At 46.3% G+C, this 20,089-nt stretch overlaps 1 protein-coding gene across 1 annotated transcript in view; it reads right to left on the bottom strand.

The window, feature by feature from the left end:
• The window catches only part of adgrl1a (adhesion G protein-coupled receptor L1a), an 89,833-nt gene that overhangs the window by 17,459 nt on the left and 52,285 nt on the right, over positions 1 to 20,089 (bottom strand). The window contains exons 5-10 of the mRNA XM_068579546.1: positions 6,582 to 6,789; positions 6,088 to 6,352; positions 4,383 to 4,710; positions 2,774 to 3,067; positions 1,256 to 1,359; positions 163 to 348 (exon numbers count right to left, since the gene is read on the bottom strand). Coding sequence (XP_068435647.1) covers positions 163 to 348; positions 1,256 to 1,359; positions 2,774 to 3,067; positions 4,383 to 4,710; positions 6,088 to 6,352; positions 6,582 to 6,789 — 1,385 coding nt within the window. The remainder of the gene's footprint in view (positions 1 to 162; positions 349 to 1,255; positions 1,360 to 2,773; positions 3,068 to 4,382; positions 4,711 to 6,087; positions 6,353 to 6,581; positions 6,790 to 20,089) is intronic.

The following is a 20,089-nucleotide window of genomic DNA, read 5'->3' as shown; positions in this document are numbered from 1 at the left end:
AACAAAAAAAAACAAAAAAAAAAACACTGTAAATTAAAAACTCACTCGTCCTTGCATGTGCACTAGGGGGGCAAATTCGCATTAACCTCAGCACCCTTTTCTAATGCTTGAATTAAATACAGGCGTGTGTGAGCTTATGCATGGGTTTACACTTTGCTCTACCTTGTTGTAGTTCCGTGCAGCTGACTCCTTGTTTGCGGGCCTCAGGGCCTGAAGCTGGGCATCCAGTATGTCCAGCAGTTGCTCGATCAGTCGCACGGACGAGCTGACATCTCCAGCCTGGATCCGACCCCGCGTGTGGTTCACCAGCTCTCCCGCTATGTTGGCTGCATTCTCGCCGCTCTTTATCTGCCCGGGACCGCACGCAAACGCACGCGCGATTAAATACAGTGACGGTACAATGACACAGCCGACCTGGTTTGATGTTTCTGTTCAAAGTAACTGGTAAACCTTTAGATGCAGACTAAAATGACGAGAAACCACATGTCTCGAGGCAGGCCCATTTCTACTATCATCCTCTCTTGCATCATTGTAAACAAAGATGGGCCTTGTAGAACACTTTGTCAACTTTTTCTGCTCCCTTGTACTGATTCACTTGCAAATCACACCCGTAGCAACCACTTTGCAATTGCAATTGATTTTTGCCTAAAAGGAGAAGGTATAATGGATTCTTTCAACCGTGTTACTTTTCACAGTGATGCTGTGTTCCCTTTCAGGCACACGGACATACTTAAAAAAAGAGAGCTGATCAAGGGTAGGCGAGGCTCAACAATCTGGGTTACCTCCTGCAAAAATGTGACTGCGTTAAACAACTCACTTTAAATTCCCATTTGTGTGAACTGAAATCTGATTACTGCCCAAACTGGGATTGATCATATTACTACTCTGAATATCAGTGAGCCAAGGTAAAATCATGATGTTTAGCTACTGCACAGGTATAACGCATCAAATGAGACCATGGTGAACAAATTGAAGTGGCAGAGCGCTGATCGAGCCGCGAGGCCATAAGCCTGATTTTTAAAAATAATGTAACCAACTGTGATTAAAGTAAAGTACGAGAAAAAAAGAGAGTTAATTAAGTATCAAGAGCAAATGCCTCGTAATGAAGGGCCAGTTGGAAGAGTCTGTGTTTTAATCAGGCCAGCCTTGGAGATATGTTAATGTGTGTGTGGAGGTGGACAGGGAGGAGGGTCGGGGTGGTGGGGCAGAGGACGGGGACAGACCCGTGGCCAGAGGGGACGGCTCCAGGTCTCACCTTCTGGGCCACCTGGTTGACCCACGGGGAGGTGCAGTTACTCAGGTCAGGACCTCGCGGGTTCCACATGACCTGCTCCACCATGCACTGGAACGAAGCGATGCCTGGAGACGAGCAGAGGGGGAGGAAACAGAGGAGCAGGAAGTAATGGAGGGATAATAAGCGTTAGGTTTCTGCAATTGAAGAGGAAAGTGTGTAGGAGAGGAATGAGCACACAGAAAAAGTGCGATGGAATTATTTTCCTTGCCGGAAAAAAATGGAATGAAATGAATTTTAAAAATGTAATAGTCAAAGTGTTTGAAAATGAGAGGTAAGAAAAGAGGAAGGAGGTAGACAACAAATGGGTCACAAATGGAAATGGTTCAGGAGTGGAGTGTAGAGCAGTGAGAAAGTAAGGCAGAGAAAGGGAGGAAGAAGACAGCGTGTCTGCAAGCGCTAAAAGAAACGGTTTAAAAGGAATACATGCAGGCGTGCCACATGACATTTATTGTGTGCACATAGACACACAAACACCAAAGACATCAGGTATTATACCTCACTGTCAAATAAAAACACCTGAAGTAAAGCACCTTCAACCGACTCTCATTTCCAGCCTGGTTTTTCTTGTTCCGTGGGTTCAGAGAAAGGACACCACGTAGGGATAAAACCAGAGAAGGGTCTATATACTGCTGCTAAAACAAATAACCAACGTCATGTCACAAAGACAGGGCTGGGAAACGAGGAGATGAGAGACCACAGACAGACACAGAGAGAGAGAGAGAGAGAGAGAGAGAGAGAGAGAGAGAGAGAGAGAAGCACAATGGAAGAGCAGAGATGACAGAGAAAATGCAGCGACGCCTCACAGTTGTAGACGGATCAGAGCAGATGTGGCGTTGCATTTCATACTGCCTTCTTCTTCTCTCTCTATTTCGCTCTCTCTCTCCCAATGATTTTTTTCCTCCTCTTTCCTCTATACTCTACTCCATCGACCACAGATTGGCTTTGAGAGCTCTGCCAAGATGCGGCAATTAAGCCAGCTACTAATTTAACATTACTGCCGTTCACAGAGAGAACATACAGAAACAGCGAAAGAAAGGATAAACAGGAGAGAGAGAGATGGAGGGAGGCGTCCTTTTGATTGCTCCATGTTTATACGTATAGAAAGTAGCATGAAGGGAGGTAAAGCCTGTGTTGTCTAGCCTTTCATTTAATTATTTGCCACTTCCAATCAGCTCTGTTTCTGTGGGAGATGAGACTTTCATATGTGGAGGACGGGCTTTCATCTGCGAGTCCTCGGGGACTGTGCCTGCTGGTGGGACCAACGCGGGGACGGAAGAGGACAACAGTGGAAAAAAACAACTGTGAGCGCACAAACATGCTGTTCACTTGGGCACATGTTGAGAGATGTATCGCAGGCACAAAACACCCACATGCACGGGGAACATGCCGCGGGAGTACACTCTACCATGATGATGATTGTTTAATGGAGAGGAAAAAATGCACAGCAGTTAAAAAATACACGCATACAGACGTCCTCACCTAGAGACCCTTTGGGACACGGGCGGTCTACTGTTTCTCCTCGCTGCGTGGTGGGCCACCGGACACCGCGGACCAGCTTGGCCTCACAGACATGGTTCTCCGGGCCTTGAGGAGGGTGAGGCGGCCGGCGGGTGACTGGCACAGTGGCTGTGATTGGCCGAAGATCAGGGAGCTTGTTGATGGAGCCGATTGGGCGTGAGGTGGGAGCCAGAGGGCGGGCGGTAGAGGGGCTGGCACTGGAGGTTAAGGGCCTGGCTGCAGGAGTGGTGGTCACTTGGGAGGTGGTGAGAGGGCCTGAGGTAACCCAAGAGTAGCGCAGAGAGAACAGACGAGTTAGAGGCCACGAATGAGAACCAGAATGGGAGACAGAGAGTTATTAAAGGATGTAAGGGATTTGTTAGAGAGCATCGAAACCTGACAGCAAAGCCACAAAATATCAAGAGAATGAAGGACACATGCATGTGAATTAAAGATGTCTCTCAGAAGTTGAGTTCAAAAGTTGGCCTGACAATAATTGGGGTGACAAATACTTTTTTGAGCCTCTCAAAGCCTGCTTTCCAGAGAGATGAGAGAAGGCAGAGGGGGGCGGTGGAGGGAAGGGGGTCGGGGGGGGGGGGGGATGCATCATCTCAAGACAGGGAGAAGTAAATAATTGATCAAATGTATCAGAGAAGTCACCATCACTAACAACCAAACCTAATGCGAAGATAAAAGCAGCACATCACAACTACAAAATCCTGGCTGATCAAACGCAGAGGCGAGCACGCACAGTGAAAGTTGCTGCCTGTGTGTGTCTGCCTCTTCTCTCTCCGGGCCTAATTCGAGCTTTATACGGGCCTTTATGCGGCTTAGATCTCGGCCTACAATACATCCAAACCTCCCTTTTATATTGATGGACTGCCAAAATGCAGTGAGGTGTCCTCATTTTATCCTCCAGCTTATCGTTTCAGAATTACTTTTTCATTATCCATGACATGGAGAAGTTGATATGAAGCACTATAGCAGTCATACCTGAGAGGCTGCTCTTTACTGTAACTATGGCTGGGGATGGAAATATAATGATTTGATATCCGAGGAACCCAAATGGCAGATAAGAAACAGTCACAAACACATTCTGCATGAGCCCAGATTTAGCAAAAAGCTTCTTTTTTTTTTTTTTACCAAACACTGATAAAGGTTCAACAAGATTTCATTTTCTATGAAAATAAAATAATCCCAAAAGAAATACAGCCATTGCACGTGCAGGATAAGAACTGTGTATTGGTACGTGATACCTTTAAGGTGTCCACCAAATAATCCAGTACTAAGTAGAATCACAACCTCTAGAGTCAAACGGGACCTACATTTTACATTATTATTTCATTTTGTGCCCAGATCTAGAAAACAATGACTATTTGTATTTGGGGGGAGGGGCGCTTGATGGTCCGGCCACCGCGGGTCACGGGACGCCGTTATCTGCAGTGCTGAATGAGCGATGTGCGCTGTGAATTCCAGTGGGACTCTGACATCATGGGTAACAAATTAAGTGCTCTGTTGGTGTCTGGATCACAGCTGCTGTGCTTCTCCACATACTGTGTTTCTGTGTGTTCTCAGTGGGGTCACTTCTTACCCGTGGTGGGGTCCGGTGGGCCAAACTCCAGCGGGTAGCGCAGCACATTGTAGTTGTTCCAGACATAAAGCTGGTTGTCTCGAGGGTTGTAGTCCACAGAGGAGATGTACTGATAGGGGTTGGGGAAAGGGATGTTGACAGGCTCCTCGCGGGCTCGGTTCGTATTGTAGGCGTACATCACCAGGTCGCCGCCTGCCTCGCTGTCATCGTCCTGGTAGACGGACCGCACCGCGTAAAGCACACCACACGCCATGAAGGCGTTGGATGCCACCCTCTTGTCAAAGCTGGTCTCCCAGGTGCCTTCAAAACGCAGGGTGTAAGGGTTCACCTATGAGGGCAAAAAGGGAAAGGCTGAAGTCGGCCAAGGCTTATTGTATAATGGACTACTGGGAAGCTTGAAGAAGCTGTTTTGTTTTGGTGCAGGCTTTTACTTTTTTACTTCAGTTTCTTAGCAGAGATTATAAAAGACTAAAATAACAAAAAAGTCTATTTGCGTTAGATTTTTTTGACATCCTTTTTTATTGCTATGTGTGCTGTTTTTTGTTTATTAAACTTTGAAAATGATTTGATGTAACATTTTCATTATTACTCATGTTTACATGAGCCCAAAGCAGCACACATCTTACTTCTGTACAATAATGTTTAGATTCATAAGCACTTTCAAAAAACATTCAAAAAGTAATTAAACCTTCAGCTTTAGCTTTGGAGAAGAGATTTCTTAGCCTTTATGCAAAGCTGCTTCAACTCAATATACTGTACCTTAAAACTGTGTGCAGAGGAATAATAGAGATTTCAATGTGTTTGTTGCACTCTAAGTAGGAAAAAAACTCCCCAGAACCAAAATAAATTCCTTGATGATGAAAGTGATCACTTCCTTATTTATTACTTTGTTGCTCCATTATTCTACACCCCCATAGCTCATGCAGAGTTTGATATTTTAGATGAAAAGCTTAACTTATACAGTTAGAAAAACAATTTCATGGTTAGGTCAAAGATAGTGATTATAAATGGGACCTGTCTATCCAAGCAACACATTAATTCAAACTCTGTTTGTGTGGAAACTTGCTGGCTGATTGTAGTTTTATTTGTAAAGAAACAAAGAACCAACTTGTAGAAAAAAATCTGAATGTCCTGAAGTTCACAAAGATGGATCGTGTTTTGAGTTCATCATGTAAGCTAGGCAAAGAAATGTGATTAGTTTAAAACGGACTCGAAACTATTTCTATACAAACATATCCTATTTTCATCCATCCATTATCTTTAACAGCCTATCCTCAGGCTATTGCAACACTGACACATAGAAACAGACAACCATTCACATTTACACCTACGGGCAATTTAGAGTAATGAATTAACCCAAACTGCATGTCTTTGGACTGTGGGAATAAATCAGAGAACTCGGAGAGAAGCCATACTGAATATGTCACATTATAAGTCATTAAATCAATGTTTGCAGCCATAAAGAAACTAGTTGTGGACCTACATATCATATATCAAAATATTTGGATGCAAGGGGGATTAGAAATGACGCCCAGCCTTTTGCATATCAAATCATGTGACTCTTTTCATCTCATTTGTCAGAGCACCTGTGTAATCTCAGTAGTAAGTCATTCGCGTGTGACACATGACCTTTCGCCTGACTAGTCAAATGAGATTTAGACATAATCCACATCTCATCCCTTTCTGTGCAGCGCTGATCTCCCACCTGGCTGACTACCAGTCGTCCATTGTTCGCCTCAGTGGCGTAGATCACCCAGAGGCCGTTCTCATCCACAGCCAGGTCAATGTCCGACTTCCCTCCCCAGCGGTAGGGTGAGGTGTCGTGGTAGTTGGCATTTGTGATGATGGCCTCGCCGCTCTTGATGCGCGTCCGTAGGTCATACTTGACAATGTTTCGCGTGCGTTCTTTGTTGTAAAACACTGCACCATCGTACACCACAAACCCCGTGCCGTCAACTCTGTTGGGCAACCTGTTGAGAGAGAATCACATGAGCGGGGCAGGCACCGAGGAGAATAAGTCAATTCATCGCCTCGACATGACTGTCATGACACAATCCTACACGATGGCCACACTGTGAGCAAGCTGACACCACAGTGGGACCATTCTGCTATCACCATCCATATCCACATCAAAAGCCAATAAATCAATACAGCAACAGATGCTACTTGATCATCCGGGACAGTGGGAGGCGCCCTCACTTGTAGGTGGTGGTGGCTCGGTTCTGTTTGAAGTCTTCCCAGGAAGCGTACTCAAACAGCATGTCAGTTCGATAGGGGGTCCAGGGCATGACGTACAGTCGGTCCCCAGACTGCAGCGGGTCCTTACACCACGCCCCCGCCTGGTGCTCCGCCTCCTGCAAAGAGCTGGCCGCCTGAACCCGCAGCAGCGTACCCGGACAGACAAAGACTGGAGCAGGGGAGGCGTGTAGCAGCAGAGAGGAGCAGAAGAAGGGAAAAAAAGGAAAAGAAATAGAAAATGAAAACAAGGCATTGTATAAATGAAAGATATCATGGAGATGGCAGGGGAGGGAGAGAGGACACAGGAAATAGCCAAAGACCATGAAATATAGAACAGAAGAGAAAGACACATAGGAGACAGAACAAAGATGTGAGTAGATAATGTAAGTTGAGGATTGAAAAGGAGACAAAGAGTTGGAGGATAATGGTTGTTAGAGGAAAGAGTGTGGAGATACAATATCTGATTTAAAATGAAGGAACATATAAAGGCTCATTTGTGGGACATCAGCATTGTGGTCGGAAAGCATCTGACTATGATAAATGGGAGATTTCTGGCTACAGCCGCGGCTTAGTTGTATTCTTTAATTTAATTTATCTTGGCCTACTTTTTATTCGATTGTGCATTTTCTATTTCAAAGGCTTCGCTCTGCTTCTGGGTGGTAAAACAGTAATTGTGCAGATTGTTTTATTAGAACTCAAATTTGGCTCTCAGTCAAGAGTAATGCCTCAAAGAAAAAAGCATCCCAGGGTAAAGATGAGAGGTTGGCCAGCCCTCCCCTTCCTCCACACCTGAAACTTGGCTTCACACACCACACACACATTCAGACACAAACAACAGCCCCCATTTCAAACAACAGAAACAGATGCACACACAAAAATACATGGGAACCCTGACACACAATCTGTATACCAAACAAGAACACACAGAGGATGTCTACTTTAGGCAGGTGGAGGTCATCCACTGGGGACTGGTGCAAATTGGCTGGCGGGCGCACTGTGTCCCTCCCTGCCTGACAGAGAGAGAATGCCCTGGGAACACTGGGCACGTCAGGTGATATATGAGGAAAGCTGCTGGCATCCTCAGCACTCTGACGTCACAGTCGTTGCGGCAACACACAGAGAGAGAGAGGGAGAGAGAGAGGGAGAGGGAGAGAGAGAGGGAGAGAGAGAGAGAGAGAGAGAGAGAGAGGGAGAAAGAGAGAGGTTGGAGGCACTACAGAATAAAACAGCTGAGGAGTCCCCACATCTCCTCTGCCAACTTATTTATGTGGCTTTCTATCCTGGGGTTGCGACAGAACCAGACACCTGCTGGTCACCCCATGATTGAACGTATATCTGAACTAATTGGACATTGCAGGGGCAATAGGACACACATGACATACAGCACACACAGATGCATACAAACACACACACACACCTACACGCACACACACACACACACACACACACACACACACACGTTATCCCAATGCACACGACACGACAAAACATGCATGCACAAGCTGACACGCATGCATACGCTGTCACACAGTGACTGTTAGAGTGATGGATCAATGTGGGCTCAAACTGTCTTGAATATTGCATGGATTCTGACGCAGGAGGAGAATCATAATAGAGAAACGGAGCCGCTTCGGGCTTTTGGAAATCCAGCTTTCTGTTTCCGCTGCCTGTCGTGCTGCTGTTGTTGTTAGTGGCTGGTGATCTGTGGTGCTGGGCCACTTAGGAATCAGCCTGTTCTGTCTGAGGGTGTCCAACCGGGATTGAGACCGGCAGCCAAACAGGCATCTAATCAAGCTCAGGCATAAACAAACACTCTGAATACAAACTCTTCACAGGGAGGAAGCTTGTCATGCTCCATTGTTGAAGCAAAATGCTCCCATGAAAGCAGGAATGCCTGAGGTGTTTGCTTTGCAAATATGAGCATGAAATAATGGGGGGAGCAATGGTTAAATCTGGCACTTTTAGACAGCCGAACAAGGAATTCCTTGACTCACATCTGGGCTAATTCTAATAAATATGACATTTGTATTAATCAAAACACAGCAGGAGTTCACTGCAAAAAACAAAAAACAGAAGTTGTTCTTCAAAGTATTTCAAATAAAGGCTGTAAAGGGTGATATTGTCGGAGCAGAAAGCTAAGGGGTGGGGAACAAACAACCACTAAAAGTAGGACACTGCCCCAAAAGTACAATGCTACTGTAAATAGAGAAATAAACAGCATGCAGAAAGCAATGCAGCGGCTCTGCATGTAGGTGACCCATAAACAAAGCCAGGAACACTCTGCCTCAAGGTAGAATAAAGGACAAAGAAACACAATCATGCAAGCCGGTTCTCTACAGTCGCAGAAAAAGATGTCCAAACTAAGAAATGTAACTATTAATATGAACGCTAGGCTTCCAACTGATATGTTGCTATGATACAGTGAGACTGATATGTTGGTCATACAGTCAGGGCTCTGAGCTAACGATAGCACCGTCATCCAGGAATCATCCAGAAATTACTGTGGCCCATCCTTGATTTAAATCGTTATACCTTATTTATTTTAACTTCATCATCATTAGTTAAAAAGTGACCCTCGACATAAATGAAACATCAAACATGTAATGTTTATTTTTTGTTTATATCTGAATCATACAATTGAAGTACTTGTATGGGTTTGTTATTTGTAATAATGATAAGCTAATATCAATTTAAATATTTGTATCTGTTACTGCTGAGTGGCTGGCTCGCGGTTTCTGTAACGTTAGCTAACCGGTGATGTTAAAATAACCTCATTGGCCTGGGTTGAATTCCCTGATGCTGCTGCGGTTGTACGAAGGTCAGAGGTCAGCGTTTTGTGCTGTGTGTATGTTTATGTTGTCAAAGAACTGCATGCTGCACAAAATGTGCTGTCAATTTAATCGCGTACTTTTGGCCCAAATTTCCTCCAAAATGTAGATTCATCCCAGCTCAAGTCCTGAGTACAGTACAGTAAAGGACAGAAACACTTCCATGCTGTCTGCATATGCCACTGGACTGATGGAGGAACCTTAAATATCATTGCTCAATAGAAGAAAACAAACAAATGTACAAGTGTTTTCTGATACAATTCTGTAAATATGATTATATTTTATATTCATAGGCAAAAATAATAGTTTAGGATTTGATCTGGAGCTTTAGAGGAAGAGGCATAATGTTCTGTGTCTTGACTGGCTGTACTGTGTGGGGAAAAGACGAGAATGCACTACTTTCTAACACGGCACCAAAATAGTTGTTCTTGTCTGCAATACAATTTACTGTCACTACATTAAAGCCGCCACAGTGTTCCCCCCAATATATCATTGCACCTAACCTTCGAGCCCTGTCCTAAATTGGTAGCAGTCTGTACTCTATTGGGCTCATCATCACAACAACACTAAGGCGCAGCATAGACCAAACGTCACTGGCCTCCTCTTCCTCCTACATGCTCCTCTTTCACCCTCCTCTCCCATACGAAGCCTGCTGGCTGCCGATCAGCGGGCCTCGGTTTATAATAATGAACCGAGCGTTGGGTGGGCTCGCTGTCAAAGGAGCTCATCAGTGGCCTCCAGGCTGTATTGTACACGCAGGCCGTGAGGACACACACTCCCACACACACATACATGCACACACACAGGCCAAACAGAAACAGTGGCCACGCTTCACACCCTGCAAACCCTGCCTAGGGGGGCTTCATTAACTCTGACCTGCGATGCCCAGCCTTCCCGGCTGCCTCCCTGTTTACCAGCTCTTTCTGTGTCCGCTTCTCTCTCTCGCTCTCTCTCTCTCTTTTTCTCTCTCTCGCTCTCCTGCTAGCTGTGAATGGCGATTACAGCAGTGGTAAGCTGGAGCAGGCAATTCACCTAACAGTAGAGACTCTAGTACAAAAGGCTATTATGACCACAGTATGAATGAGGTATTAGGCAATAGGCATTAGACATTAGGCGTAAATCTTGAGATTAGGCATTATCCTAGTCTGGCTCGAGCAGGTTAGCTGGAGTAAGAGCCATCTGGGATTATGTGAGATAGTTAGATTAATAGATTAATTCCGGTTTTGGAGCAGATAGAAATCTTGCAGTCAGTGAAGACATTAGACAGCGCAAACACAACACTCCTTCACCCTAAAAACTAGCCAGATGGCTAATGAAACTTACCTTATCAGGGATTAAAACCCAGGCTGTAGCTATCATACTCTAGCATGCCAATTACTGCCACACATATAGGGAAATACTGGTGTAATAATTGACTATTTATCTCCATAATCCCTTTCCCAGGCACAGGTCAGCTGTTACTTGTCAATATGAGGCTGCAGTATAAAATGATTAAAGCGCCAGTACTTTTCAGAAAATGACAGTAAACATCTCCCATTAGTGTCTCGCTGCAATTTGTGATCGACTGGTAACGCAATTAAAAGTGAGCACTGACAGCTTTAGGCTAAATATAGACTTTTCATTTTGGTTGTCTTCTGCGATCCATGGTGTTTTTATGTTTGATGTGACAGCGCCATGGTGATGGTTAATGTAAGACTTTGATGATCTAAATACCCCCTGCCAATGGTTGGCAGCTGTTTCTAAAGTGGCGTCGTCGTGGTTGTTTGTGCTTTGGTTGTTTTATTGTTGTTGTTGTTGTTGTTTTCTGCCACAGGGATCTGAGAGCTGTGCTGGCCCAAGCCTGTGCCCAGTTCACAGCCATGGCCTGCTCACAGGACTGACTGCTGAGAGCATGCTGCTCTAATTGAATCCCACACCTGTTACTGGCAGGTGCAGTAGGTTGGCAGCAGGGGGCAGAGTGGAGCATGGCGTCCATGCTGGACAGTTAATGGGCTTTAAGGTTAGTTTGTGTGCATGGGTGTGCAGTGGGCTCCTGATGGTATGTTGATGTGCATTTGTCAGTCCATTAGTGTGTAGCTGTGCCTTACTGTGTGTGCGTGTGTGCGCGTGTGTGTGTGCGCGCACGTGCATGCATGCCTGTGTGCGGTTCAGTAAGACAGAGTGATAGAGGGAAAGAAAAGAGTGGAAAAGTATTTGAGTGTGTTCTGTGTGTGCAAACAAGAAGAGAGCGAGAGAGGAATGAGGTAAGAAAGAGTAAATAGGTTATTTCCTGTGAAATGAGAATTAGGAGTGAGTTAATCTTCTGAGGATTGACATATACGTAGTAAGAGAGAGAGAGAGACAGAGAGAGAGAGAGAGAGAGAGAGAGAGAGAGAGAGAGAGAGAGAGAGAGAGAGAGAAAAGAGATAAATAAGGGAAACGACAGAAGGGGTTCCCATTGTGTTTCCGCTTCCTTTTAGTATAAAAGGGGGTCAAGTCATGGGAGTAAATACACAATACAGGACAAACAGCCGTGCAAAGACGTACACATACTCCCTTAGCACACACACACACAAACTCTCGGACAATGTGCGCACACACAAACACATAACCACACACACACACACACACACACACACACGCACACACACTGTCCAGACAGTGGGAGAGGCAGGTGTCAAACTGGCACCTTTATCAACCCAAACATTCACCCCAGAGAATACCCTTCACTGAGACCAAAAGCTGGCAACAGCTCGAGATAACGTCCATTGAAAGCAAATTCTTATCTGCGTTGGAGGGAAGCTGACACTGAGTGACAGGAAACTTGGTCTGGACATGGCTGCAGATACAGTAAGCGACATGGGAGGGAGTTGTACAATATAGACTACTGACTGTTTGCCTAGCCTAGCCTGCCACCGCCCTACACGATCCTAATCTGAATCAGGCCTCCCGAAGGTGCTAAAGGTCCGGAAACCAGAAGCTGTGATTCATATTCATGTCCACCTGCCTCACTCACCTCCCTGTTCTTCGGTTCTAACAATGCTGTGCTCTGACTGCTGCATGTACAGTCAATCCCCACACTCTTTTCCATCTCCCTGTGCCACTAAACAGGGTGTCTGCACTGCCTCGGTCACATGACTATGCTTGTGTGTGGTGGGTCATCCCTAATGAGGCGATGCAGCCTGACTCGTCGTCTCTATTGCGACTGCTCTGCTTCTCGCTCTCCATTTGCGGCGATATCTCTTTGTGCTTTCCTGTCACACTATTGCAGCGGTTTCTCAATCATTCCCTCTCACTTTTCCAAAAATCACAAGTCGAGAGCTGTTTTTGTGAGCAATGGCTCTGTCCTTGTAAACCCCCCTCCCCTCCTCCCCCCGCTCCTTGTCGTGCCCCTTTTTCTTTAGAAGCAAACAGACTGGAGGTGAGAAAAATATAGCGGACACTAGTTTGGTCCTGTCAGCAGTGATAAATGAAATACTGTAATGATGTGGGTAGTGCACTCTGCTAGACTGTCAGCAAAAAGGGTGAGAAAAGGGACAGAGGGAGTGATGGGAAGAAGGGGAGGCGGCTGACGCTGACATAGTCTTAAAATAGCCTAACAGTAGGTAGGTTGACAGAGTATTGGACATTCATTGAACAGGATCTCCTGCATGTAACATCATCACCGCACGGTACACGTCATTCCAATCCAAATCTGTCGATCAGCTAATCAATCAGTGAGGATTAATTCGACAGACACGGACAAGACACAGGTCTGGAATGTTAATTCAGCCATAAACAGAGAGAGGGAGTGTGTTTAGCAGCAGTGGAGGGATGGATTAAGGTAAATGCAGACAGAGGAGAGGGGTTTTCATCTCAGTGTTAGTGGGAGGGAGAGTAGTAAATAAAAATAACTAGTTGGGTGAGGTGGAGCGGGAGGAGGAGGATGGTTTTGTAGTTTGTTATTCCACCGCAAGCAGGAGGAGTAAGCTAAAATGGCTGCTTGCGGTGGGGGAAAAATTTAAGACAATGTTAATGAAAATGGACACGACAACAGACGAAGGGGACCATAAACCATTAATGTTCTATCTGAAGGAGTTAATTCCTCCAACATAGGGATCCATTTCCCTGTCTGGCCTCATGGCCAGACAGGGAAATGGCTGAGGCTGAGACAAACGTAAGTAGGGGGGTTCAGAGAGAGTTGAGGAGGGTGAGGACCCGAGAGAGGGACTTAAGGCTCATTGGGACTCCAGCACTGATGGCCACTACTCTCACTGTGACCTTGGCTATGGGTCAGCTCTATCTCTCCTCTTTAAGAAGCTAGTGATTGGGGTGCCTGGCCATGCTGATTGGGGCTCTTTAGGAGTGCTTGTGGCGAGGCCTGCCTGTATCAGACAGGCCATTATGAGAAGCTGGAGCACTCCCTGCAGGGGATACACCTCCCTCCCCCATCCCGTCCCCTCTCCTCCCCCTCCGGAGCCTCATCGAACACATAAGGAAACAGGAGGAATTGACTGATGTGAAGGAGGGGGGGAGGGGCTGGTGTGGGGGGAGGCACAGGTTCACAGTGAATGTGCAATAAAGAGAACAGAGACAAACTGTAGAAAGAGAGGGATAAGGAGGAGGAGGCGGAGAAGGAGGAGGAGTGTAAGAGATGCTCAAAGGAGCCTGCAGCTGCTTGTGATGGCCAGATGTGATCTGAGAGATAAACCAATCAGAGGAAGGCGAGAGAAGGAGCAAGAGAAGAGGAGGATGAGAAACAGAGACAAATAAGAAGTAAGGAGACAGTGAGAGAAAAGGAGTTAGATGGAAGTGTGATTAATTGAAAAAGGAAGAGAAAGACAGGATGAGAGAAGTACACTGAGGCACCTGGAAATGGGATACTGTGAAATGATACTGAGAGCAACTTTGGCCAGTTACTGTGTTAACTTAACACAATGTTTTGCTTCGAGATTACAGCAACAACAAACTTTGAATCGGCCCTGAGAAACCAAAAAAAGCCGTGAGGGGGATACAGTGTAGAGAAAAGGAGCAGCTGGGTAATGAGAGAGAGTGGTTTTTTTCTCAGCTCTGGAGGGACAAATAAATCGCAATAGCAAAATGAGCTGACAGATACTTGAGAAATGTAATGAGAAATGTGAATTGTCATGTATATGTGAGGCAATGTGAGATAGTTTTGGAAAGGCATGGAAAAGAGAGGAGAGATTTGCCGTCCATGAGATGATATGAACGTATGTGGTCTGTAAATTTAGGCTGAGATGTACTTGGCACAAGAAAGGAATGAAGTTAATCTCTCGTTTATCTCTCATAGACCCCCCATGATGCCTTTGTGTGTGTGTGTGTGTGTGTGTGTGTGTGTGTGTGTGTGTGTGTGTGTGTGTGTGTGTGTGTGTGTGTGTGTGTGTGTGTGCGTGCGTGCGTGCGTGCAGGTCAGGCTGGTGTCATCAGAACCAAGGAGGAAATCTAGAAGGATTTTAGAGTTTTGGTTATAGTTTAAAGAGAGATAGAAAGAAAAAGGGCAGAGGAGGCGATTAGAGATCGAGAAAGAAAGGGGAAGGATATCAACATCAAACATGACCACAACACAAGGTGCTGGGTTAGGAGGGGATATGGGGGGAGGAAGGGAGACAAGGGAGGAGGAGAAGGGAGGAAGGGGCGAGCTGTGGTTGTTATGTTCATTGTGGTCTTTACCTTTTTGATCCACTTCTATTCAAGCATCGGAAAAAGGAGAAAGAAGGAGATAGAAAGATAAAAGAGAAAGACAGTAAAGAAAAGAGAGAGCGAGAGAGCAGGAGAGAGAGAGAGAGAGAGAGAGAGAGAGAGAGAGAGAGAGAGAGAGAGAGAGAGAGAGAGAGAGAAGGAAAGTGAAGAGAACGAAAGAAAAACAGGTGCAGGAAAAAAGAGAAAATTGAGATTAAATAAAACGCTGTCCTTTCTCTCTCGTACTCTCTCTCTCTCTTACGCTCTCTTTTTAAAGCAAGTTATCTGTCTGTGTTATGGTTGGCTACTCAGAGAAAGGATGGCTCAAATGGAAAATGAGGAGGGGGAAATGGCCTGACCTGGGTTTAAATCCATTTCCATTTCATTTCAGCTTTATCAATAATCCCCCAACAACACAATCCTCCCCCAACCACACACTCTCGACCCCACCTCCCACCCACTTTCCCTTACGCCCCAAAAGTGCAGCTCCAGGAACCTGTTGGAGAGAAACCGAGGGAGAGCCTCTTTGCGTTGTAGTCCTCTTCAGCTGTGGAAGCAAGCAAAGAATGAAAGGTGGAGAAAGCGATGAGGCGATGGTAGATGGGAAGGTGGCGATGGGGATGTCTGTCTGTGGCTAGTTGTCTTTGGCGGGATTGTTGAATCCCTCTCTCTCAATGTATAGTCTGTGTTGACATTACAGCGGCCCCCTTGGTCTGAAGAAAGCAACGCTTTAGGCTTTGCTCAATTTACAGAGTTAGGATGCTCACTATAGAAGCCAGCAAAAACACTCAACCCATCGACCGTCCAATCAATGGGGAGCTGCTGGCTTGCCTGACCGATGCTGGCTCATCAAAGAAAAAGAGAACAAACAACAGGGGAAAGGGAGGGCTTGACAGAGTGGAACGTCTCAGAAACACAGAGAGAAACTAACAGACACAGTCGAGGAGGGTGGGGGGAGGAAAAAAAAGATGGGAGAGACAAAAGAAAGATGAGAGCAATGTCTAGAGCGGGCGCATCACACACGAATCAATAGGTTGGTGTGTTGAGTCACACCGAGGCCTCTGCTGACAGCAGGTAAGGTGTGACTCCCTCCAAATCCATGACGCTGTTTGGCACCTGCTTGAGTTGCCTCGTCCTGGGAGGTCCGCTATAGCAACTGGAGACTCCGGCATGGATCTCAGCTCAGCCTTTCTCATCACAGTGGCGGCACACGCCTCTTTCGTCTGTGTCTGCTGAGGCACAAGCAGTGCGAGAGTGGATCGGCGTGTCTCTCGGGAAAGACACGCGTCAAAAAGCACGTGGCTGCTGGACCCCTGCTGCGGGCGTGATTGTCATGTACGTGTCGAGGGAAGTCTGATGTCCCAGGGGAGCCCTGTGAAATTGTCACGACACCGTGCAGGGCAAACCCATGAAGAAGGAATACAAGAAGAGAGAGAGAGAGCGAGAGAGAGAGAGAGAGAGAGAGAGAGAGAGAGAGAGAGAGAGAGAGAGAGAGAGAGAGAGAGAGAGAGAGATGTAAAGAGACAAATAGAGAGCAAAATAAAAAGGGAAAAAAGAGAGTGTTAGCTGCAGTAGCCTGATCTGTGTGGGGGATGGCCTTGCATCTTGCCAGCGATACGGCAGAGGCGGCATCAGCAGCACCACTGATCATTTATCATCTTGTGCCAAGATCAAACTGGACAAACAACCGGCATGAAGACCCGGGGAATGGAAGCCATGTTCACCCTAGAGGAGTAAACACGACAAAGCTATGGATGAGAGTCCTGTGAAGCTGGGGCAGGGGGCAAGAAAGCATTTCATCCCCGCCACCAACTGCGAGTGCAATCATTAGCTCTAAGATCAGGGGGGTGGGAGACAAACCAGAGAGCATCCTGCTTTCATCCTCTCTGGGTGGGGATTCAGGATTCAGCAGAGCTCAAACATAGGGAGCTTTTTCATAGATGTGACTACTGACATCAGAGCTTGTCCACTTCATGCAAGTGTCCTCAAAAATGTGTTTTCTAAATTTCATGAATGGACTACTAAGTATGTTTCCCTGAACAGGAGGCAAATGATATGTGTGATGCACAGCAGTGACGTGTGAAGAGAAAGAGAGAGGAAAGAAGGAATGAAAAAAAAGAAAGAACATGTCTTTGATACTGCAGGAAAGGAGAAGACAAATATTGGTGGAAGACCGTGGACTTCACTTCTTCTGCTCTTGGTCGACCTGAAAAATAGACACGAAGCACACACGCACACAAGATCATCACACGTACCCGAAGACACACACACACACACACAAACACAGAGAAAAGAGACAGAAACTCATCAAACTGTCCTCACAGTGAGCAGGAGGTTAGTTTAAGGCCACCTTGGTTGTTTGTCTGATTCATTCAGCATTTCTTTTTCAGGGCCCTTTTGAGAAATAAGCCACTGCCCTCTCTCCCCTTAATCACTCTGCTCAGCGCTCTCTACAACCCTATCAATTACTCCCACACTAATGAGTACAGCTAGAAACACACTCTCTCAAGCACACACGCACACACTCTCTCAAGCACACACACACACACACACACACACACACACACACACACACACTGTTGTACTCCAGGACATCTTCAGCCTCATCTGTCTCTTTCACAGTGCTGAGAGATAGTGTGTCCTCTCCAGCTTCTTCCGTCCTCTCCCTTCTTCTTTTCTCCTTCTCTCCCTTTAAATCTTTCATGGTAAAGATTCATCCCTTTCCACGGCCTGAGCAAAGCCGCCTGCTTCTCATCCACCAAGCATTTAGAAGCCACATCAACGTGTTTATTTTTCTTCCCCTAAAAACTTCATATTACAATGCCATTATTCCTTCTACCGACAAACTCTACCCAACAAGTCAACTAATATTTCCAGCGGCTTAATGTCCAGAAAGCGATGTTTCATAATGAATAGGCAGCGCTGAATACATTTGTGGTGACGAATCTTTTCCATGAAGTGAAACAGTGGCAGAGCCACGCGATATGAATGTAAAAGTGCAGAATATGGAGTTACTTCTGCAGAATCTCTACTGCACAGCCTCCTCGGTAGGCATTTTCACAGGCAGCTCTTCAGCTACCTGCACTGTGCATATCAGCAAGAGAAATCACAGCTGATGAAGTAGCAGAGGCACCACACTAAGTCTAATGGCTCTGGCATGGCGAGCATGGATGGCCCGAGTGGAGAGCATTAGGAGTCAATAATGATGTAGCACTGTGTCCCGGAGGAGGAGGGCGGGGGCGGGTAGGAGGGTGGGGGGACAGGTGGAGTTCTCTTGCCGGGTAGATTTACTTTGACTCAGTTTACATCTGTGCTATAAGACTGCAGTGTATGGTTTCCACTGCAGTAAATAAACACCGCAGCTGTGTGCGTGGATCTGTGATGTCTTAATGTTACCCAGAAGTCTACAGCAGGCTGTGACAGTGCAAAATGAGAGTTCTTGTTGAGCCGTTTTGTCTTGCTCTGTTCTGGCTGGCAAAAAACAATGCTTTGTGGCGGGGAGGCCTCGCAGGGCTTTTTGGCTCGATGAGATATGATTTGACTTGTTGGCGGATGTTGTATTTTGCCAAGGCAATCCCACGCGCTGCAAAAACCACACACGTTCCGGACCCTTGTTTCAGCTCAGCTGACAGCGATGTGTGTCTGTGTGTGTTTGTGTTTGCGTGTCAGCTCGGCTCTGGCTGTCACCTCGCCGTTCCAGGTGACTGGTAACGTGGCGCCTGTGTGACACGCACATAGAGGACCCTGTCAGGCGCTAACATCACACACAGTCGTCAACGTGGCTGCACAACATCTCAGCTGCTATGACACACAACCTCAACAAATCATCTCTCTTTTGTTCACCTTCTTTGTCGAGACAACCGATGAAAAACATGCGACGGCCTTGGGTGATGCCAGAGTGCCCAGCGTTCCCAGCCAGACGTGAACGATGGGGCATTACCAGAGCGATTAGCAGCAGCAAATTCAATTAATCTTGACAAATCTCTGCTGAGGCAGAACTGAGGAGAGCAACGCGCCCCCTCTCCTAGTAATTAAAAGTGGCCGAGTTGAGTGGCGTGTGGTGCGACGGTGACTAGGTTTTGGGACGAACAGTTCCAGCTCTGAGTTAGGTCGTATTTACTTTGTCAAATGAGAACAAGCACGTGGAGCAGCCCGTGGTGTAAGTTGTGTGTATACGCGTGCATGCTCTTTCTGGGTGTGTGAGTTAGTGTAGCGGAGTCGTGCCTCTCCCGCGGAGGAGAGTGACAGAGGACAGGGGTAATTGGCTCTTCTTTGTCACCTCAGACAGGCAGGACTTTTCATCATAGAGGGATCAGCTTCCAATTTTCTAAGCTGCGCCATACTTCAGACTCAATCATGAGTGTGTTTTTTTGCAAACAGGGCGGGGGGAAAATGCAAGTCAGCAGCTATTTAATCATCCCTTTGATTGCCTCGCAGAGAGAGAGAAAGCAAGCTCCCTTGTGCAGTCAGAGGGAGAAGAAAACAAGGTTAAAATGCATGAAGAGAAAAAGAAAGGTGCAACTACACAATGCTGCCTTGGCCCTTCGTGGACTTTACAATACAGGACACTAAGCGACAGCACAGAACTTCCAGATGGCTAACAACCAAGTCAGGCACCTGGAGAGGGTCAGTCTGACTGCAGCTAAGATCAACTGAAAGACAAGTATAGAGGCCAGAGGAGACTTGAGAAGAACACTTGTTGCCACTTGGGTTGCAGTAAAGAAAAGATTCTCACCAGAAAAAAAATCCCCAATGGGAAGAAACTCAACGAACTTCTTATCTGTGACTGTGGCTGCAACCTGACTCAACAAAGACTCTCAAAAGGTAAACCAAGGACACAAAGGCACAGAGCAGAGCAAGGGCAACGACTGAGAGAGGTGTTTGGATGTCCCTGAGTTTCTGCGAGCCTCTCCATCCAAGCTGGATGGTTGGATATTTGAATATTTGCTCCACCTGTAAAAGAAAACAAATGACAGAGACAGC

Source organism: Clinocottus analis, unplaced genomic scaffold (assembly GCF_023055335.1).
Source record: "Clinocottus analis isolate CAN_PGR_092001 unplaced genomic scaffold, fCliAna1.0.p SCAF_16, whole genome shotgun sequence".
Classification (NCBI taxonomy): Eukaryota; Metazoa; Chordata; class Actinopteri; order Perciformes; family Cottidae; genus Clinocottus; species Clinocottus analis.
The sequence above is the reverse complement of the archived record's forward strand: the minus strand, read 5'-3'. Positions and strand labels throughout refer to the sequence as shown.